A 23248-nucleotide genomic window follows, 5' to 3' on the forward strand; every position below is an offset into this window, starting at 1 on the left:
GTAAAGGAGATTAGGGACGCCAAGGAGGGGCGGGTGCGGTCAGGCTTGGTCTCAAGGAGAAGGTGATACTTGTGTACACGGTTGAAGGAGGTAAAGGAATGAACCACACTGATGTTCTCAGGAGAGGTGCCCAGGCTGGGCTGTTCGTGCGAAGAGTATCCCAAGAGCCTGTGTGATGGAATATTTTAAACTTCAGGCATTAAAAAGATGCTACCTGGACCCACGAGCCTTTGAAAGTGATTAGAACCAGAAGAAAAGAATCTATTAGCTTCAAAATTAAAAATGATGATATTGAAATTAATAAACATTGAATTATGTGTCCACCTGTAATGTGACATTTTGTTAACTTCCTTAATTGTTGAGTTTCTCAATTGCATGTTTGAATGTCTTAAAGTTTAATAACAGAGATTAGATTTCTTTTACTTCACAAAAAGTTCCCGAACATATATGATGGTGAAGAAATCATAGACAGTCTACAGTAAATTATTTATTAAACAAATTATTTATATATTTATAAATTACAGTAAATAAATGATTTATTATAAATTATATTATCATTATTAATAATGATTTATTTATAAATACAGTAAATATTTATTAAAAGCAAATTTATAAAAGCCCTTACAAAATCTGTAGCAAAATAGACTTGCTTTGATGTGTAATGGGCTAAGTTTTAATATATTTGATGTAATAAGAAGCAGAACCTGTGAAAGTAAGATTAGGTCCAAGATGATTTTAAAATAGTCCTGCATCCAGTGTTGGCATCATCCCACAAGAATGGGTCACATTTTGGCAAACAAATGAAGAAATGCAAGTTGTCCAGTCTCACCCCGGATACTCTGAGTCTCCCCGGGCAGGGGCTCAGCAGTCTGCATTAGCAGCCTTCCAAGTGATCTTGCTGCGTGCACACTCAGGTTAGAGAACCAGTGCTCACAGCAGGGTTATTTGTGTGACCGGCTTCTTGCTCTAACATCAGTTTCAAGGCACAGAGGTTACCTTTGAGGTTGGCAAGTCCTAAGCCAGGGATCGCCTTTGAAAGTCTCCAAGAGGCTCACGTCAAGACCGTTTGAGATTTTTGAGGGCTGGCTCCTGATTTCCAGAGGAGCTGACCTTGCGTGAACAAAAGCATTCTCCAGCTCGTTCCTCTCCCGCTGCCCCCTCGTGGCACCACAGGTTTCAAAATTCTAGAATCACTCAGGATGCCTGGTTCTGAAAAAGGCTTTCAGAGGAAAACTCAGAGCGGGAGGTTTTTTTTTTTTTTTTGAGATCTTTTGTGAGATCTGCGTAGACACCCAGTGACCAGGTTTTTCTTAACTTTTTTTAAAAATAAATTTATTTTCTGACATGTACACACTGCTAGATTTGTTTATTTACTTTTGGCTGTGCTGGGTCTTCTTTGCTGCACGCAGGCTTTCTCTAGTTGCAGAGAGCGGGGGCTACTCTCTAGTTCCGGAGCTCTAGCTTCTTCTCACTGAGGTAACTTCTCTTGCTGCAGATCACGGGCTCTAGGGCCGCAGCCTTCAGTAGTTGTGGCACAGGGGCTCAGTAATTGTGGTTCTCGGGTCCTACAGCATGCGGACTTCAGCAGTTGTGGCAAGCGGGCTCAGTTGCTCTGCGGCACGTGGAATCTTCCTGGACTGGGGATCGAACCCGTGTCCCCTGCATTGGCCACCGAATTCTTATCCACAGTGCCACCAAGGAAAGTCTTCCTTAATGTGTGACTAGAGGAGCCAAGCTTGAGAATAAAGAAGGCAAGGCAGTGGTGAGGACGGAGAGATGCTGTGGGCGATGATGTTACAAAACGAGGCCAAGGAGGAGGTGGGGAGAGAAAGACCCCGAAAGAGACACACGTTTCTCTCCCACCCCATCTCTCCAGCCCCGCAGGGAAGAGTAAGCTGTAATGTGGCAGGAGAACCAGGACAATGCTTCCAGAGCTTTCCCCTGACCCCAGCTCAGGCCATCCCGATGGAAAATCACTTCACTGGCTTCCTGTGCCTTTTCCACTCGGCTGGTTCCTGAGATTTTCTGGCCCAGTGAGCAGTGGATTTAGATGAGCAGCAGGAAGAAAACAGGAGAGAGGGATGGGGCAAGGAGAGCCTGGAGGGCTTCAGGGAAGCCACCCTGGGGGGTGATCAGGAGCTGAGACCCGGGACCTAGAGGCCAGCAGCATGAGGATCCGGGGAGGAATGTTCCAGGGAGAGGACAGAAAGCCCAAGGGCTCAGAGCGGGGAAGGACTCAATGCTCAAGCAAGAGAAAGCAGCTCGGAGTGGTGGGAGGTATGGGGAGCAGGAAAGGGTTAAGGTGAATCCACCGGGGGCGGGGCGGGGGGGAAAGTGGGCCCTGCAGGATCGCTGTGCCAAGGTGAGGAATTGAGATGGCATCCATCATATTCAGTTGGGGTTGCCAGATAAAATAGAGGACATCCAGTTAAATCTGAATTTTAGATAAGTTTTATACCAAAAAGTCATTCATGTGTTATCTGGAATTCAAATTTAACTGGCATTCTGTGTTTTTATTTGTGAAATGTATTTTCCAAGTCCTATTTTAAAGGCAGTAGAGGATTTTAAGTGGGTTTCCCAGGTGGCGCTAGTGGTAAAGAACCCACCTGCCAATGCAGGAGACTTAAAGAGATGTGAGTTCAATCCCTGAGTTGGAAAGATCCCCTGGAGCAGGGCATGGCAACTCACTTCAGTATTCCTTGCCCAGAGAATCCCATGGACAGAAGAGCCTAGTGGCCTATAAGCCATAGGGTCACAAAGAGTCGGACATGACTGAAGCGACTTAGCAGAGAGGGCTTTAAGTGGGCTTCCCAAGTGGCGCTAGTGGTAAAGAACCTGCCTGCCAATGCAGGAGATGTAACAGATCCAGGTTGGCTCCCTGGAGAAGGGCATGGCAACCCATTCCAGTATTTCTTGCCAGGAGAATCCCATGGACAGAGGAGCCTGGAGGGCTATACAGGCCATAGCGTCACAAAGAGTCAGACACAACTGAAGCAGCTTAGCATGCACAGAGGGTTGTAAAACAATGAAATGACAATTTTATCTAATTTGTAGCCTAATTGAGTTGTTGGGTCTGCTCTGTGGACTGTGGGCTGGGAGGTTTGGGGAGGCGGGAGAAGTGGGAATTGCAGATCAGGAGGGAAAAGAAGCTGCTCGACCAGGCTGGTAGCCCAGGAGCGCAGCTGGGCAGGTGAGTGTCTGCTCACAAGGACAGGCCCGAGGCCATCCACTCGGGGTTTGTTGACTGACTAATTGAGCAGAAGGGACCCCAATCCTAGGACTACCCACAGTGGGCAGGGCACCCTTGCCATCAGCTTCAGTGCTGACGGGTTAACAAAACTCTCTAAGACACCTGGTGCTTGAGAAGTCTTGTGACACCCAGCATCCTGCTGGGTCACTGGGATTGATGGCTCTCTGGGTGGACCCAGATAGAGAGTGGCCAAGAGGAGGAGGAACTCTCAGAGAGAAATATGTGAGTACCAGGGAATAAGCCGCATTATGAAATGTTAGGTGTGGTCACATCTGTGCACGGAGTGGAGTGGTGGCTGTGAACCAGGTCAGTGGACCTTCAGGGAGCAGATGTCCCAGAGGGAAAATCTGACGTGTGAAGGCCAGACAGTGGCCAAGGCTTCATCAGCGGCACCATCACACAGTGTCCACATTCTCGTAGCTTGCGTCCGCCTCCCCGAGTGCTCACTGCATTACTTCTTTGAGGAAGTTTCAGGGGAACTTGGTGTCTTTGCCTCAAACCTCTCAGTGATGCCTGTGCTGTGCTATACTTAGTTGCTCAGTCGTGTCCGACTCTTTGCGACCCCCTGGACTGTAGCCCGCCAGGCTCCTCTGTCCATGGCAAGAATAATGGAGTGGGTTTCCATGCCCTCGTCCAGGGGGTCTTCCCAACCCAGGGATTGAACCCAGGTCTCCCACATTGCAGGCAGATTCTTTTACTGTCTGAGTCAAGAGGGACGCCCCAGAATCCTGCAGTGGGTAGCCTATCCCTTCTCCAGGGGAACTTCCTGACCTAGGAATCGAACTGGTGTCTCCTGCATTGCAGGTGGATTCTTTACCAGCTGAGCTATCAGGGAAGCCCAGTGATGCCTGTGAGGGCAAGGCAACCCACTCTAGTATTCTTGCCTGGAGAATCCCCATGGACAGAAGAGCCCGGTGGGCTACGGTCCACAGGGTCGCAAAGAGATGGACATGACTGAAGCAACTGAGCACGCACGCAAGCTGCTGCATGCAAGGTTCCAAGGGGGTCGTTTCTCCACTGCCACCTGGCCAGTGACCAGGCCAAGGCTGAGGTCAGCCAGCGGTCTTGAGACACAGGCTTCAGGGTGCCAGGACATGCCTGGCCGTGTCTCCTGGGCCGCAGCCAGGCTGTGGTGTGTCTAGAAATGGGACAAATGCTACCTACGCCCTCTGTGTCCTGCCTCATCACTGGGCCCCAGAGCAGGACAGCTTGTCCCCACGAGGCTCTCTCCAGAGCCTCTCCCCACTGCCCTGGTGCGCAAATCTGGTGACCAGGCAGGGTCCGGGCACAGCTGTGCTCCAGCCGCACAGCTGCTCGCCTCGGAGCCACCTTCCCTTGGGCAAATAAGCTCATGCAAAGAGACACCTGCAGTTGGCCTCCTAGCCGGCTCATCAGGCACGCCCACCGCCTTTGGCCTCACCTGCTCTGACGACATTACAGCAAAGCCTTCTCCTTGTGGAGGACTGTATATTTTCACATCATCCTGTATTCATTTCCTGTGGCCGCTATGATGAATTACCACGATCTCAGTGACCTAAAACAACATCCATGTATCCTCCTACAGGTGTGGTGGCCAGCGTCACTGGGATAAAGTCAAGGTGTCAGCAAGGCTGGTTCTTCCTGAGGATTCTAGGGAAGAAACTGATCCTCACTGCCTCTGGCTTCTAGAGCCTGCTAGCATTCCCTGGCTTGTGGCCACATCACTCCAGTGTCTGTTTCCACGGTCTCCTCACCTTCCACCTCTCCAGTCTGCTGCGCGCCCCCTCCCCTTATAAGACCCTGATGCCTGCCTCAGGCCCACCTGGATAATCCAGAATAATCTCCCCAGCTCAAAATCCTTAATGTAATCACTCCTGCAAATTTCCCTTTACCATGTCAGATAACTTTCAGAGGCTCTGTGGATCAGGACATGGATATCTTACTGCCAGTACTCTGCCTACCACACACCCCTATCCATCACAGCATCTCATCTTCACGGTGGCTCTGGGAGGCTGAAAAACTGAGGCTCAGGAAGATTAGGTGATTTTCTGAAAGTCACACAGCTAGAAGGTTGAAGGAAAGGGGAAGTGGGCTCCAGGTCTGTGTGATCCTAACTGAACTTAACAGATTACAGAGTCATTTAAGAGGCGAACAAGGCGCTTGCATCATCAAAGAGGTCTTTGGTGTTTTCCTTCTGAGATTTCTGCTCCTCAACGTGCCCGGGCTGGCCTTTGGCCCTCCTTCTTTTCTCGGGGGTTAAGATTTGGGTGTCTGTCTGAGCACAAAGGGAACACCTGCACCCTGTCCTAATTCGAGGAGTGACCCACATTCGAAGGAGGAGCTCAGCAAGCCACGCTGGGTCTCCGGTCTTCACGGCAGTTCAAGGGTTGCTTGCACGCATGCTCACATGTGGTTTGGTAAATGATTTTCTCAGTTAACCCATGAGTTAATAAGCTTCCTGTTACTTAAGGAAATGCCCCAGACCTCAGGGACCTTCAGCCTTGATTCAACAGCCAGGAGAAGGGGGGAAAAATGGGAACTCATCTCTTGGGTGCTGAAACCAGCGGAAAAAAAAAGACTCTGGGGCAATGTCATGTTGTGTTAAGGAAGGTATTACAGATTCGATATTTAGCTGGTGATAGAGGGGGACAGAAAGTGTTATTCACTCCCTGGGTATCTCAAGGGCACATAAAGGAACAGTTGTACCTGCCTGCCAGGAAACATGCTCAGGCCCCAGTAAGACAGTGGTGACTCATACAGAGCTTACCGGGGAAGCCAAGCAGTTGGCTGGGCTGCTCAGTGATGCGGAGATAAAGAGAAGTTAATCACTGTGTTCGAGACTTGCTGAGCCCTTTCTGCGGCTCTGGGTGGACACACGACAGCTCCCCTGCCCCCAGCTGCCATCCCACACCACGCCCATGGAGTCCAGCTTCTGGTTGGTTTTGTGCGATGCTGGGTTCAAAAGGTCTCTCCTTAAGGGAGTCCAGGAGCCGATCGGGCCCCTTTTTTGGGGGTGAGAAGTGGGTCGGGGAAGATAGCTCTGGGTGGCCGCCGAGAAACCAGGAAATCCTGTTCAGTGAGATAAAAGTTGAAGCTATCTTTGCTTCAAGTCACATCAGCTCGGAGAATGGATTGACCTGCCTCTCAAATGTGGCTGGTGGGAAGTGACTGGGAACTAAAGAAGCAGGAAGGCTCACTGCTGGTGGAAAGAAAAAGTATACCATCCACACTACAGAGCAATTTTACGATTTGCCCTTGGACCCACCAACTTCATATAAAGCGAAAGTGAAAGTCGTTCAGTTGTGTCTGAGTCTTTGCGACCCCGTGGACTATACAGCCCATGGAATTCTCCAGGCCAGAATACTGGAGTGGGTAGCCTTTCCCTTCTCCAGGGGATCTTCCCAACCCAGGGATCGAACCCAGGTATCCCATATTGGAGGCGGATTCTTTACCAGCTGAGCCACAAGAGAAACCCAAGAATACTGGAGTGGGTAGCCTTTCCCTTCTCCAGCAGATCTTCCTCACCCAGAAATCAAGCTGGGGTCTCCTGCGTTGCAGGTAGATTCTTTACCAACTGAGGTATCAGAGAAGCCCGACTTCATATAAAAGTGTATTTAAAATATGCATATTTGAATGAGATCACATAGGTTTTTAGAATTTGTTCTGGTTTTCCCATTAATAGTATATCCTGGAAATCGTGCTACTAGAACACTTCAACAATAACTTTTCAATGATTTCATAGGGAACAGTATTCTAATTCCTACTGTTGGACAGCTAAGATCAGGCTGACGTGTTGCACTGTAAACAATGCTGCAAGGAACAACTTGTAACCAAGTCATTGGCTCTTTTCTGGATTTTATTTTCATCAGTATAAATGCCTAATGTGGATTTGTTTAATCAAAAGGCTACATTTTTCAGTAGTCTATTATTGCTGGGTGATAAGTCACCCCAAAACTTAGTGGCTTAAAATAGCAATTAACTATTTCTAATGATTCTGAGAAATAGGGCTTTCCTGGTGGCTCAGAAGGTAAAGCATCTCCCTGCAATGCAAGAGACCCGGGTTTGATCCATGGGTCGGGAAGATCCCCTGGAGAAGGAAACCCACTCCAGTATTCTTGCCTGGAAAATTCTATGGATGGAGGAGCCTGGTAGGCTACAGTCCATGGGGTTGCAAAGAGTCAGACACGACTGAGCGACTTCACTTTCTTTCTTGTTACTTTCATGATTCTGAGCGTTAGTTAGAGAAATCCTTTTCAGAGGAATACCCTTCTGGGTGATTCACACAACTGTAATCCCCTGGAGGGTGGGCTGGGCTGGAAGGTTCCAGGTGGCCTTATTCACAGGTCTGGCAATTGGTCCTGACAGTTGGCTGAAGCCTCAGTTCTCCATGTGGCCTCTCAGCCTCCAGTAGGCTAGCCTGGACTGCAGCACAATGTGGTCCCGGGGCGCCCAGAGGACCAGGGTGGAGGCTGCAAGCTCCTGAGTTCCCGACTCCTGAACTCACACGATGTTACTTCTGCCACATTCTTCAGCCAAAGCAAGGCCCAGGGCCAACCCACATTCAGGAGGGTGGAGAAAGAGACTCCGTCTCTTGACGGGTGGAGAAGCAAGGCCAAGAGGCACAGACACAGGGAGGTGGGATTCACTGAGGACCTTATCATAAGCTCAGTGGTAAAGAATTCACCTGCAATGCAGCCGACACAGGTTTGATCCCTGGGTTGGGAAGATCCCCTGGAGACGGAAACGACAACTCACTCCAATGTTCTTGCCTGGGAAATCCCATGGACAGAGGGGCCTGGCAGGCTGCAGTCCATGGGGTCACAATAGTCAGACACGGCTTAGTGACTAAACCATCACCATAGTAATTTACATCCTAAGACATTTTCTAAAATGTTTCATATTACCCTCAGAAAGGCAGTACCAATTGACACTGCCACCAGCCAGCGTCCTTTGGGAATATTTATTTTTAAACAAACTGGGGCAAGCACTTCTGGAAGAATGCACACAATATGTGACAGCAGCGGCGGTTTCTGTCTCCTGAGTGGCCACAGTCATACCCTGGGGTGGTCACCCGGGGACCTGATAGCACAGCCAGCATCCATGCAGGGTGGTTAAGGGATGGTCATTCCCTTTGGGCAGAGCAGGGGCTGAGCTCTATCTCTCCTCGTCTGTCTGTCTGTCATTCCTGCCCAAGCCCCTCACCTCTCCCCAGACCATCACAAAATCCTCTTAAGTGTTAAGCTTCCTTCCCACTCTACGCCACCCTGGTCTCTACCTCTGTGCCATATATCATTCAGAATGATCTTTCAAGGCACACATTGCGTTTGCAAATCCCCCTGATGTCCAGCCCATCACAACTCCAGCCACTTCTGCCTGCTGCCCTGGCTCTGGCCACTTGGCCTTCTTTCTTATCCTCTAATGAAGCTGGCTCCTCTACCCCTGTCCTTGTTTGGGCTGAATCTTCTGAGCCCCCAACTTTTCCTTTTTTTAAAAAACAGCTTCACTGGGATATAATTCATGTATCATACAATTCACCCACTGAAATGTCCAGCAATGGCTTTTAGTATATTTACAGCTTTGCAACCATCACTATCCATTTTAGAACATTTTCATCATCTCAAACAGAAACCTGTACCCTTTAGCTGTCACCCCTCTTCTCTCTCCAGCCTTGTCCTCCCTCCAGCTCTAAGCAACCACTAAACTACTCCGTGTCTATTTTCCTGTTCTGGCAGTTCATATGCGAGGAATCATATAAGGCTTTTTTGTGTGTGGACTGGCTCCTTTCACTTAGCATCATGTTTTCAAGGTGCATTCACCTTATATCATGTTTTAGTAGGTACTTCATTCTTATCTACAGCTGAATAATATTCCATCATGGGCATCACCGACTCAGCAAACATGAATTTGAGCAAATTCGGGAGGTAGTGGAGGACAGAGGAGCCTGGCTAGATGCAATCCATGGGGTCGTAAAGAATCAGACACGACTTAGCGACTGAATAACAACAATGGCTCTACTACATTTATTTATCCCTTCATCAGCTGATAGACATTTGAGTTCTTTTCACCTTTTGGCTACTATGAATAATGAACATTTTTTAAAGGTAGGAATATGGATAGTTTTTTTTATTTTAAAATATTTTCCTGTTTTCCACAAAGAAAATAGATTTATAAAAGAGGAAATACGATCAAACAGCAGGGATAAAGGAATGAAATGAATAACGAACACTTGTGCACAAGTTTCTGTGTGGACATATGTTTTCGTGTCTTTTGGGTATATACTTGGTGGAATTGCTAGATCATACGGCAACTCTATGTTTAATCATTTGAGGAACTGCCAGACTGTTTCCCAAAGTGGCTGCACCATTTCACATTCATTTTCATCATCATCATCTCACCACCAGCAGCACCATATGAGGGTTCCGAATTTTCTACCCAAACCCATTTTAATTCCACTCCTACTCAAGTCTCAGCCCAGGTGTTACTTCCATGTGGAGGGCTCTTGCTGGGCTGGGCACACCCTCCTGGGGTCTAGGTCAGCTTCTTTGCTTTAAGCTTTCAAAGAAGTGGGCTTCCTCTCTCCAGGGCACTCAGGCATCAGTTAGTGCAAGGATTCCATCAACACCCATCTCTTCCCACACTGTGGGCTCCATGAGGGTAAAGACTGTGTTGTTCCCTTTTGAAGTCCTAACCCATGCCCGGTCCACAGTGGCCGCCCATGGGAACTCTGGCATGAATGAATGAGTCAGGGTTAAAGTACAAAAGGTACGTGACTCATTCAGAGTCACCAAGTAGAGCCCTGGGAGCCTTTTGCCCTATTCCACTCTGTCCAACATGGTAAAGTGTTACTCGTTCAGTCACTTTTAATTCTTTGCAACCCCATTGACTGTAGCCCGCCAGGTTCCTCTATACATGGGATTATCTTGGGAAGAATACTGGAGCGGGTTGCCATTTCCTACTCCAGGGGATCTTCCCCACCCAGGGATTGAACCCGGGTCTCCTGCATTGCAGGCAGATTCTCTGCCGTCTGAGCCACCGAGAAAGTCCAATATGGTAGCCACTGGCCAGATATGGCCACCGAACACTTGAAATGTGGTCAGTACCACTAAGAAATTAAGTTGCTGATTTTATTTCACTTTGAATGAAATTTAAATAATTGTCGGTACAGGTAAAACTGGGATATCACTGGACCTTCGATACAAGAGCTGAGTTCTGCTCCTCGAACATCAGAACCCTCCTCTCCCCCAACATGCTTCTCCCTGCCCCTGAGGAGGTGGCCCAGCAGACCAGGCAAATGTTTGGGTTGGCCGAAAGGTGAGCCTCCGGCATGGTTGGTCACTGCTGCTCCCTCCTTCAGGGCTTGGGGAGAGACCAAAATGCTCAGTACTCTAGGGGGAGGGGGATCTCTAGAAACTGGAAAGACCCGATCCTGTTCCTTCTACTTGCACTTATGGCTATTTAAATTTAACTACATTAAGATGGAATAAACTTAATTCAATTTCTTGGCCACACTAGCCACATTTCAGTGCAGTGGCTATAGGACCTGTCCATCGCTGCAGAAAGTTTTGTTGGACAGCCCTGTCCCAGAGGTTTCCCTGCAGAGGGTTCTCTCCTATCTCCTCCAGGAGAGTCCGTCCTCCCTGCCTCCCAGGTCTCAAGGCCTCAGAGCCTGCGGGCCAGACTCCCACACATCCCAGGCCATCCCCCTGTGTGCAAATGGGGCTGGGACTTCTCCCACCCAGTTCCTGGGGAGCCCACCCTCCCCCACCAGCAGCTCTGCGGGCCCCAGCATGTCCCCTTCTCATCCCAGGCTTATGAGCAAAAATTTCCTCTCTCGTCTGATACGCTCTTCTCCAGGATGTAAAAATTCTCAAAACAAGAAAGGAAAAAAAGCACCTCTGCTCTTTCTAATTCATTCTCATCCTGATGAGCTCATGGGAAAAGACAGTTCATTTCTTCCCCAGGTCCTCTTCTTCCTGGTCATAGGCACAGCCATTCACTTCCATTCTTCTCCTCTCACGGAATCAGAGGACTCAGTGAATGATTGTAACTGGGAAGGTCTACCAAGAGTGCCTGTCTCGACTTTTTCATTTTGCGTAAAGGGAAACGCCCAGAGGAGGAAAATTACTTGACCAATATCATAGAGCATCCATCTTGACCTAGTAAATACTGTGCTGTGCTTAGTGGCTCAGTCGTGTCTGACTCTTTGCAACCCCATGGACTGCAGCCCGCCAGACTCCTCTGTCCATGGGGATTCTCCAGGCAAGAATACTGGAGTGGGTTGCAATAAATACTGAACGACTCCAAACAATAAGGAGGAACAGACAAAGTGTATCAAGCTCCTTCTGTGTGTTGGGTGCTTTACCAATCATATCAACTTATTTAATACCACAGGTCTTATGGCCCACTTCAGATTAGACTCTGAGGTTCACAAAGTTAGGTGACTTATCTAAAGCAACATAGGTAGTAAGGGGGCAGAGCTGGGACTCAAACCCTTGTCCTGCTATGAAGGACCCGAAAGAGTTGCTATGTACAGAGTGAATCCTGGGCCATCTCTGTTGGAGGGAGAGTCTGGGGAGTGAGCCAGGTGGTGGGTGATGGGAGAAGAAAACAGAGAAGGTCAAGGACGTGGAACTTAACATGTTCTGTTGACCAACACTCACAGTCACGGCTTTTGGCATTGTGACTGCAGGTTTCTTAAATTCTAGTCTAACAAGTGCTCACATGTAAGATCATCTTAAGAATTTTTTGTCTCGATTGCTACTTCCCAGGTCCAGAGATTTTGTGATGTGAACACTGCTGATGTTTGCATGACCAGAGCCTCACCTGAGATGTAAAAAAGTTCACTTTGAACCACTTAAGCAAGGAGAACCTGCAAGATGGATTTTTACGTTGTACACTTCTGCCACTGAAATTCCGGTTCCCACTTATGAGGCAGACCTCGCCCCCTAGTGGAAAGGGGTGGACTCTGCATCACAATAAATGGTCCACCCATAGAAGTGAAAGTGAAAGTTGCTCAGTCCTGTCTTGACTCTTTGCGACCCCATGGACTATACAACCCATAGCATTCTCCAGGCCAGAATACTGAAGATTCTCTTCTCCAGGGGATCTTCCCAACCCAGGGATCAAACCCAAGTCTCCCGCCCTGCAGGCAGATTCTTTACCAGCTGAGCCACAAGGGAAGCCCAAGAATACTGGAGTGGGTAGCCTATCCCTTCTCCAGCGGATCTTCCTGACCCAGGAATCGAACCAGGGTCTCCTGCATTGCAGGCAGATTCTGTACCAGCTGAGCTACCATTCTCAACCCATAGGAGAGTGCCTCATTAATGTTCTCTATTTTATATTACAGGAAATTTAGTTTTAAAAATCAAATTGGCCAGTGTGGTGAAATAGATTCACAGGTTTGTTGCTGTTGTTGAATTTTTTTCACTGGTGGAGGACGACAGTTGGGTGTGTGGGGTTCGGTGGGGAGCCCTGCTGGGGAACCAACATGTTCAGATCAGAGTTGTTTCTGGATATGACCCCAGACCTCCTGCATCAAGACCTCCTGGCAGCCTAAGAGTTAAAATGCAGGTTCTTCCCAACGAACAGCCCTGTCGGGGCGAGTAGTAGGTGTTCAAGAAATACCTGAATGAAGCACCTTAAAGCTTTTGGGCTTCCCACGTGGTGCTAATGGTAAAGAACCTGCCTGCCAGTTGAGACACGAGACAAGGGTTCAGTCCTTGGGTTGGGAAAATCCCTTGGAGAAGGGCATGGCAACCCACTTCAGTATTCTTGCCTATAGGATATCCATAGGAAAATTCTATGGACAGAGGAGCCTGGTGGGTTACGGTCCATGGGGCCGCAAAGAGTTGGACATGACTGAAGCGACTTAGCATGCAGCACAAAACTTTTCACCTCTTCTCAGTGGGCTGTGGAGGGAAATGGAAACAGGTGGTCTCTCTGGCCAGAGCTGAGGGGCCTCTCTCAGCTCTGCCATTCTGAGGAAACTGGGATGCGAAAATTTCTAACTTGCTGAGGCTGCCATTCTCCCCAATGTGGAAAATATACCTTACAGGGAGTTGGGAGGATTCAAGGTGGGCGTCAAGTGCAGCATCCTTCTAATTTTATGTATTGGCTGTTCTGAGTCTTCGTTGCTGCATGGCTTCTAGTTGTGATGTATGAGCTTCTCATTGTGAAGACTTTTCTTGCGGTGGAGCATGGGCTCTAGGGCCTGAGGGCTCAGTAGCTGTGGCTCCCGGGCTCTAGATCACAGGCTCGGTAGTCCTGGGACAAGAGCTTAGTTGTTCCACAGCATCTTCCCAGACCAGGGAACAAACGCATGTCTCTGCTCTGGCAGGCAGATTATTTACCACTGAGCCACCAGGGAAGCCCAAGTGTAGCTTCTTTGAATGAGAACTGTCCCTCTGGGCCTGGGCCCTCCCCACCCCGTATGGAAATGACATTATCCCCTGTCCCTGACACCCCAGGTCTGTTTTGAGTGTCTCCAACTGCTGGCCCTGGAGGCAAGGGATAAAGCCCCAGCCCTTTACGCCCTTCCCCATCCTTTCTGGGGATACCTTTCTCCTACATCCCTGGCTGTTGGGCTCTCACACTTCAATGGGTCACCCTAGGGAGGCATTTTTTGGAATTGCTGTTCTGCAAGTTATTCCCAGTCCTGCGGACTCTGGGAAAACTGACATTGCGTATTCCAAACAGCTGAGCCAGGACAGGGGTTTCCCTCAGCAAGTGGGCAGTCGTTCAGGTCTCAGCAGCACTTCCTCACAGCCTCTTCCCTCTGGGACATCTGCAGACTTGCTTTTCAGAAGCTTTTGGTTCTTATCTTCCCTGTTACTCCCTGGGACCGAGATAAAATGCCACCAGGCTGCTCTGTCTCCAGAGCCAGTGATGTCAAGCTCCACCCCCACGTCTGCCTGGGGGCTGCTGCAGGAGAGCTGTTACAAGCAGCAGTGGCTGCAGGGCTCACAGCACCTGGGGAGATGGGAGGTAGAGGGGCGGTCTTATCCCCCTTTTATAGAAGAGGAAGCACCATTCAGAGACAGGAACTGACAAGTGACTTTTCTGACTTGGCACAATTATTTTGGAGGCAAGGCAAATTTCTCATCGCTTTTTCTCCCAAGGCTGTGCTTCTCTGTTAAAGAAACCATCCTATTTAAGAACCACGAGGTTCTAAGGAAAAACGCATTGCATAATCTCATTTTGAATGGGGAGAAAACTCTAAGTGCATCTAAAAATAATTCAGGAAGGTCACCTGCCAAACGTCTGAATGGGAGTCCCACTGGATTTTATTCTCTTGGAACTTTCTCATTTTTTTGGACAAGCCTGTATTATTATTATATAGAAGTAGTATTTCAGGTATAAAAAGGAAATGATCCTGCTTATTTGAAAATAAACTGCAGCTCCCTATGAAAACTCGGATGAACCTCTTAAACATGATGTTGAACAAAAAGATGCAGGCAAGAAAGAGGGCACGATCCTGTTCATTAAATATTCAAACTAAATGGCCAATGTAATGAATGTGAGAGTCGGGATGGTGTTTACCTGTGAGGAGCAGCAGTGCCTGGGAAGGGGTTCAAGGTGGGGGGGGCACCTGGGGTGCTGATCATGCTCTGGTTTTGATCAGGTCGCTGGGATGGGGGTGTGTTCACCTGGGGTGATTCATCAACCTACATCATAGATTTTTAGCATTGGTTTTGAGTTTTTATGATATTTCACTAAATTCCTGTTTATCTGAATGATGGTGTATTTTGACACAAGGAGACTGCCTCACTTGCCTGGCCTTGTCCCAGCCCTGCAGGGGTGGGAGGAATAATTGAAGCCATGTTTTCCAACAGGCTACCCCACCGGGTCACACCTATCAGTTCATCAAAACACCTCATATCAGAGACAGTCTGAAAAGCATAGAGTATTCCAGGGATTTCAAACAGAATAAATATAATAGAGAGAACAGATCACACAAATGAAGGAAGACCTGCGAAGGCAAACAGAGGAGAATGAGGCAACCTAGAGACCAGCAGGAAATCTTCACTGCCCTGGGGCTGGAGGGATACACAGGAGGTGTCACTAGAAGCAGAAGCAGTGCCATCTGATGGGCCTGGAACCACAGCAGGAGGCTGCCAGGTAGGTACTGGGATGACAGAGTAGAGCTGGAGCCATAGAGGAGACACAGCTCCTGCTGGAAAATACTGTCCACAGCCAAGAGGGTGAGAAATCCCCAGGTTTCTCCCAGTCTCCTATTCTCCAAACTCCCGACGCCACTTCCTGTTGGCTGGACCTGGCCAGATCTAAGCTGGGCTTGCAGGACAGGGGTGAGGACAGGCCCAACTCCCAGTTTCTTTGTCCAGTTCTTCTGCTAGGCCCCTTTCTCACAGTCTCACCAACCTCCTTCCCTGCCAGGTCACTCTGCCCAGGGCATTGGTCCTCTGCTGGGAAGGAGGCTCCTATAGCCCATCTGCTTCTAAGGTGATAATTAGACTAAATTTACCCACCTTGTTGTCTATACAGCATCAGCGGTGCTCCATCACGTTCCCAAAGACACTGGATAACACTCTGTGATGGACACACTCTAAAGTGATCCCTGTATAAGTCTTTCCCCTTGAGTATAGGTACAACATGTGACTCTCTTGTAGCCAGAGAACATGGTCAAGGTGATGAGTAATCACCAAGATGACCTTACGTTATGCAAGGCTCTGTCTTAGCAGACCACAGTGAGACACTCCCCTGCTGGCCTTGAAGGACAAACAACCACGCTCTAAAATGTCTCTAGAGAGCCCCATGTGCCAGGAATGTGCAGGGGAATGCTAGAACCTGGGTGGCTTCTTCCCAATAACCAGTAAGCAGTCAGGCCCTCAGTCATACAGCTGCAAGGAAATGAATCTGACAGCAACTTCATGAGCCTGCACATAGCTTCTCCCTACTCGTGTCTTCAGATGAGGACACAGCCCAGCTGCCACTGGATTGTAGACCTGACCCTGAGCAGGTGACGCAGCAAAGCCACCTGGACTCTTGAGCCACCACAAGTGTATAATAATAAATACATGTTGTTTTAAGCCACTAAACTTGTGGTTCTTGGCTACACTGAAATAGAAAACTAATCTACAGTGTGGGAAGAGAAACTCTCTTCCCTTGCTTTCTCCAAACCATAGAGTTCCATTTAAAAAGGTGGGACAGTCAGTAAGTCACTCCATACGTTATAATTACTGGCTTCCCTTCCTACCTCTTCTTCTGCCAGGGTCAATGGTCAGGTATGTTGTTCTGTGTAGCAGGCAGAGAATGCATCATGAAAGGGGGAGCCCTGCTGCTCCCCGCTGGGCTATGTTGCTACTGCTGGTGCTCCCATCAGAGTGCTCCCGAATGTAATCAAGTTAGGGCTGGACTCAGGGAGCTTTGGGGTCAATGATGGCAACAGACTCATGGCTCTGGTACTTTCCATCCTCAAACAACACAAATGGGAGTGCTCTAGTTTGAATGTGTCTCCCCAGAATTCATGTGTTGAATTCTAACCTCCCAAGGTAATCTCATTAGGAAGTGGGGCCTCTGGGAGGTGAATAGGTCATGAGGGCAAGGCCCTCCCTATGGGATTAGTGCCCTCATTAAAAGAGGCCCCAGAGAGCTCCCCTACCCCCTCCACCACATGAGGACGTGGAGAGAAGACAGCCGTCTACAAACCAGAAAGCAAGTTCTCACCAGACAGCACATGGAATCTGCAGGTATCTTGATCTTGGACTTCCAGCCTCCAGACTGTGAGTAATCAAGTTCTGTTATTTATAAGCCCCCCCCCCGCCCCCACAGTCTGCAGTGGTTTGTTATAGCAGCCCAACAGACCAAGCAGCGGACAAAAGTGCTAACGTGACCATTGCTAACTAGGAGAGTCAGCTGAATATTTGAGCAGTCCCTTTAATGTTATTTATTTCTTCTTATGTGGACCAGTGGAAGAAATTCTTCTGAAAACTGTTAAGATAATGAGAAGACGAATGAAAAACTTGCATAGATAGGGATGCCCACAGTCTGGATTTTCAAGGCCTAAAAGATGAAACAAAACAAAGCAAATGAAACTTTTAGGATAAATGCTATCACCCTTTAGAAGGGTTGAAAAGAGGAAGGCCTAGCAGCAACTGTGTAAGGTGCTTGCTTCTCAACTCTGGCTGCACACCAAGAATCACGTAGGGAAGATTTTTAAAACAAACTTGAAAAAATTAAGTCCAACTTGAATACAAAAGAGTGTACCAAACTTAAAGATACATCTTGATGGATTTTCCCAGGTGAGCACTTCTGTGTGGTCACCATCCTGATCATAATAAAGAACATTTCAGTTATTTCTGAAATCTCTCTCATATTCCCTCCTGGTAAACATTCCAGCTTCCCCTGCTCCTGCCTCCACAGTTCAGTTCAGTTGCTCAGTCGTGTCCAACTCTTTGTGACCCCATGGACTGCAGCACACCAGGCTTCCCTGTCCATCACCAACTCCCGGAGCTTGCTCAAACTCATGTCCATCAAGTCGGTGATGCCATCCAACCATCTCGTCCTCTGTTGTCCCCTTCTCCTCCTGCCTCCCGCCTGCACAAGAAAATTGCTATTCTGATTTCTAACATCAGAGAGAATAACTTGAGAAGCTTTGAAAAATACTAATACCTGGGTTGTTCCCCCCCCGCCCCAGGATATCTTGTTGAGTCTGGGAGGCACTCGGACCTGGGGACTTTGCAAAGGACCAGGTGATTCTTATTGCATCCAGGACTGGTGCGCACACACACACCCCCGTTCCCTGCAGGGCAGTGAGGGCTTGGATTCACAGCCCAAAAAGCTCCTCCCAGCATCGCAGACAGGCTCTCCGGCAGTTTCTGGATAGCAGTCGTCAGGAGCAAAGCCAGGTACTGAATCCACCTGGATGCTGGGGCAGCCCATTGAGGCAGATGACCTCAGTTCTCCTCGATGAGCAACAGGCAGGTGGGCTGGGTTGTGGATTTTGGTGGAAGTGACAGGTGATGTCCAGGCAAGAGTGGAGGTGCTGGCAGCAAATACCCTCCACCAAACGTCCCTCCTCCCCCTAAAAGTACCCTTCCACACTTATAAAAAGGACCTGTGGGCATGCGTGCTCAGCCGCTTCAGTTGTGTCTGACTCGTTTTGCCCCTATGAACTGTAGCCCACCAGGCTCCTCTAGCCATCGGATTCTCCAGGAAAGAATACTGGAGGGTTGCTATGCCCTCCTCCAGGGGATCTTCTTGACCCAGGGATCGAACACATGCCTCCCGCATCTCCTGCACTGGAGGCAGATTCTTTTACCGCTGAGCCACTGGGGAAGCTGGAGAAAGGACGTGGTATGACCCAAATCAAGCAGTCTGGTTTGACTTAAGAGTTTTCACCATGTCCAGATTTCATTGTAGGAGGTTTCTCTTTAGCATTATTTGGAGCTGTGATAATCTTTTAAAAACCTTGCAAACTTCTCCCGTAGATCACTGGAGATGTAAAGCCAGTAATCCCCAAAAAGGTGCGGAGGAGAGAAAGCAGAAAACGAAATCAGAGAGAAAAGACGAGCACTCACGTGGCTTTTGCAGGATGGCTTGACCAACCCGAACTTCTGCGTGATCTGGTTTGTCCTGAACTCTTGCCACTTGCCGTCCACCAGGGTCTGGGCTCTGATCTCGTACGTCACCAGGCGTTCTGCTCTCAGGATGATGGGAGTGTTCTCATAGACCGAGGAGGCACCCAAGTCAGTGTGCCTTATTCTCTGCAAGAAGGGGGACCAGCCTTAGGTGGGACTGAAACCGGTGACCCAGAGTCAGCGAAACCTGGTTCCTGGCACCTCAGCCCTCCTGTTTGATGTCTGCAGGGAGCAAGCACTTCCCCACAGCCCCATTTCCTGAGCATACTGGCTGCTGAGTCAGTTGGCATTTGAACCCTCACCATGAGTAATGGCCGATGGACTGGGGTTTGGACAACTCAGGAAAATGCCAGGAAGTCAATCTGTATTGAATTGGAAGGTCTTCACATGGCTTTGCCAGAATTTAAAAACCGACATAGTATTCATATGAGCACTTCAACTACTGTTAAATAGTTCATCTCTTCCATCCAGTAAAATCCATTATGGATGGAAATGCCTGAGTCACTGAAGACCAAGGACTGGCCCAAGGAAGAGATGTGACCCGCTTAAGGACACATAAAGAGGTGTGGCCAAGCTGGACAAAAACCCAGGTTTCTCATTCATGTATCCATTCATGATCCAAATATACCACTCCTACCTTCTTGATACTGTGATTGGCAGTGGTAATAGAAAGATATGGTAGGGCTTCCCTGGTGGGCCAGTGGTTAAGAATCTGCCTGCCAATGAAGGGGACAAGGGTTTGATTCCTGGTCTGGGGTGATCCCTCATGCCCGTGTGCCACCACTACTGAAGCCTGGACACCCTAGAACCTGCATTCCGCAACCAAAGAAGCCACTACACTGAGAAACCCACACACGGCAACCAGAGAAATCTCTCTCACAGCAATGGAGACTCAATGCAGCTGAGAATAAATAAATTTTAAAGAGATACGGTAATATAAAGATATGGTTTCTCAAGGAGCTTAAAGTTTACGAGACTTCTAATCAAATCCTAAGTGGAGCATAGGGGTCCACCATCAGAGTTGTCGCCATCATCATCGGGGCCCTTTTCCATGTTTTTTGCACAATTTAACACATTTAAAACTCACAACAACCTAGGGAGGTAGGTCACATTATCTTCTCTGTCTTAAAGTTCAGGAGAGTGGACCTTGGGAGGTTCCTGGGCTCACCAAGATCATACAGCTCACCAGGCAGTTTGAATTCAGCCTCTACTCTGAAAGGCAGCTCGCCTGTCTCTCCTCAAAGTCCAGCAGGAGCTTGGGAGTGAAGGCCTTCACCCTCCTGACTCCTCCAGGGTCCTGCCCACGGCTCTGCTTTGCCACCCTAAACAAGCCCATTCCTTCTGTCTTTACAGGCACTAAGCACTACCTCCATGAAAGAAGGGCCACCTGTAAAGCATCACCCAGAATGTACAAATTAAAAACAAATTGAAAGACTTTCCTGGCAGTCCAGTGGTTAAGACTTCGCCTTCCAATGCAGGGGCTATGGGTTCGATCCCTGGTTGGGGAGCTAAGATCCCACAGGCCTCATGGCCAAAAAACCAAAACATAAAGCAGAAACAATATTGAAACAAATTTAATAAAAATTTTAAAATGGTCCATATAAAATATCTTCAAAATAAAAAAAGAAAGAAAATGAATTGAGCTCCAGATGTGGTTTCAGAGGACTAGCATTTAACCCTGGCCTTACCAGTGGAAGCCATACGAACATGAAGACACTCAGTTTTGAGAGTCTCATCTGTTAAATGGGCTAATAGCAGTAACCTCACAATGTTGTTGCAAAAATCAAATGACGTCACATCTATCAGCCTGATTAACATCAGGCCTGCAACATTCAGACAACTAAGATCATGGCATCTGATCCCATCACTTCATGGCAAATAGATGGGGAAAGAGTGGAAACTGTGACAGACCTTATTTTGGGGGGGGGCTTCAAAATCACTGCAGATGGTGACTGCAGCCATGAAATTAAAAGACTCTTGCTCCTTGGAAGAAAAGCTATGACCAACCTAGACAGCATATTAAAAAGCAGAGACATTACTTTGCCAACAAAGGTCTGTCTAGTCAAAGTTATGGTTTTTCCAGTAGTCAGGCAAGGATGTGAAAGCTGGACTATAAAGAAAGCTGAGCGCCGAAGAATTGATGCTTTGGAACTGTGGTGTTGGAGAAGACTCTTGGGAGTCCCTTGGACTGCAAGGAGATCCAACCAGTCCATCCTAAAGGAGATCAGTCCTGGGTGTTCATTGGAAGGACTGATACTGAAGCTGAAACTCCAATACTTTGGCCACCTGATGCAAAGAACCGACTCATTTGAAAAGACCCTGATGCTGGGAAAGATTGAAGGCAGGAGGAGAAGGGGATGACAGAGGATAAGATGGTTGGATGGCATCACTGACCTGATGGACATGAGTTTGAGTAAACTCCGAGAGTTGGTGATGGACAGGGAGGCCTGGCATGCTGCAGTCCATGGGGTAGCAAAGAGTCGGACACGACTGAGTGACTGAACTGAACTACAACACATTCCAAATGAATTAGTAATTCGTGTTTAATCAATTATTATTAATTCAATATGAATCGACTGAATCTCAAAGGCTGTTTCAGAAACATACCTCTCCTATGCTCTGTCCTTCTTACCTGCATATGAAAACTATAGGAGGTAGTATCATGCTTGATTCCTTTTATCTCAAAGAAGAATCCATATATGGTAATCACTTTTGAATGTGTTGTATACTCCTAAATGAGGAAAGGTAAGCAACAAAGTGACAGGAAAAAAGAATCTTCAGTATTCAAAGGGAAGAGGACATAGCAAAACCAATTCTAGATACCAAGACTAAAGGGACTAATTTGTGCTTTAAAACACGACAACAATTTTAGCCTAGGAAGGAGAAGAAAAGACAAACTGTAGTGACTTTACAAATCTTTACAGCCCTTTATTCAGGGGCTACACTTTTCGCTCTGCATGCCCCTTAGTGGGGAGAAGAATGAGTTAAGCATGTTCTTGGATGACTCTCGGTCTGCAGACCTTTAAAACAGTGTTTTGCTACAATTCAGTCGGCCTAAGAGACCCTCCATGCCCACAGCATTGCAGGGTATCCTGGCCACTGCTGAGCAGTCTGTCCACTTGGACAGATCTCTGTAAGCAAGGGGCTGGACCCAGCCCATCCAGGCTTGACCCAGGGGGCAGTATCTGATGATAGATTCAGGGCCCCAAACCTCTAAAATATGAACTCTTTTGAGATCACTTCTTGGGTGGCTTTAGTGAGAACCATGCCTATGAAGGGAGCCCAAGACAGTGCAGCTGCCGGCCCCTCATGCTTGTCCGGTGACTGAGCCCCCGGGTGCTCTGCAGCCGAGCTCCTGACTCACAGCTGGTTTGAGTCTGGGCTCCATCAAAATAGCTGCCCAGAATAGCCACCCTGGCAACCTTAACCACGGGCTCAGAGTGGAATCTCTTCTTGAGTGGTTGGCAGCTCACCATATTTGTGGGTAAGAGGATGACCAACACGTCCTAGGTTGTCCAGGTCTTTCCTGGCTTTAGAACAGAAAGGTCTACATCCCCAGGGAAATGTCTCCAACCCTGAAAACTGAGACAGTTGGTCAGCCTCATGGAGCACTGTAGCTGTGTATATCGAGTTACTGAATGGCCTATCCCAGGGCCCCGTCTTGTGAATTTTACCCCTGAGGGGGTGGCGAGTGTTCAAGAGCAACACCTACAATTTTGTTTTCTGCCTTGGCCATCTTGCCACAGGTAATAATTGACCATGGCCATTGTTCAAAGGTCTCTAACCAAGTAGGAGGTGGGATGGTCCTTCCCCTTGTCCATCCCAGTGGTCAGTACCTGGTTAAAAAGCAGCCCGAATCTCACTGCCTGGGTGCTTAGGTCTTTCACGTGGGCCATGTCGCCACCATTCTCCAGCTGAAAGGAAAACACACAGCAGTTACCAGCAACCTGATTCCCCAACAACATCTTCACTGCACTGATCCCAACATCCCTCACTGTGTTCAAAAGAGTTCTGTCTCTGGAGCCTACAGTTACCCGTGAATCCAATCCACAGTACTTACTGAAAACCTGCTAGCCAGGTACCCTGCTCAAGGATTTCACAGGATGCAAAGATGAGGACATGAAAAATGCCCCAGCACTTTTTTTCCTTAGTTGAGAAATAAAATGTGTTCACTGGGAGCCTAATCACAATGCGGAGCATATTCTTGGCTACAAAGTCAAGAGCAGGCAGGTATGGCCCCACATGGCAGGCTCCACATGAGGGCTGGGGTCAGGAGGGAGCAAATTTCAGGAAGATGACATTGGTGGTAGAGGGCAAAAGGAAGGAGGTGTGTGGGCCAGGATATGAAGAGGGAGGTGGGGGACTCCCCGAGATGTCCAGCCCCAGCCCTGAGACTGTCCCCTCTTTCTCTGTCACCCCTCTC

General features: G+C 48.3%; 1 protein-coding gene across 22 annotated transcripts in view; it reads right to left on the minus strand.

Annotated features, from left to right (window-relative positions):
* BTBD16 (BTB domain containing 16) overlaps positions 1 to 23248 on the minus strand; it is an 85974-nt gene that overhangs the window by 14229 nt on the left and 48497 nt on the right. For 11 of the 22 annotated variants that reach the window (XM_081534415.1, XM_081534509.1, XM_081534466.1 and 8 more), the window contains 3 exons: positions 22662 to 22739; positions 21458 to 21556; positions 18766 to 18951 (listed from right to left, as the gene is read on the minus strand). In XM_081534415.1, coding sequence (XP_081390541.1) covers positions 18766 to 18951; positions 21458 to 21556; positions 22662 to 22739 — 363 coding nt within the window. Of the gene's footprint in view, positions 1 to 17108; positions 17249 to 17541; positions 17783 to 18765; positions 18952 to 21457; positions 21557 to 22661; positions 22740 to 23248 lie in introns of those variants that run through there. The other 11 variants (XM_081534363.1, XM_081534431.1, XM_081534424.1 and 8 more) reach the window with 2 other exon arrangements.

The sequence above is a fragment of the Giraffa tippelskirchi genome, chromosome 2 (genome assembly GCF_054371585.1).
Source record: "Giraffa tippelskirchi isolate mGirTip1 chromosome 2, T2T-mGirTip1v1.2.pri, whole genome shotgun sequence".
NCBI classification, from domain to species: Eukaryota; Metazoa; Chordata; class Mammalia; order Artiodactyla; family Giraffidae; genus Giraffa; species Giraffa tippelskirchi.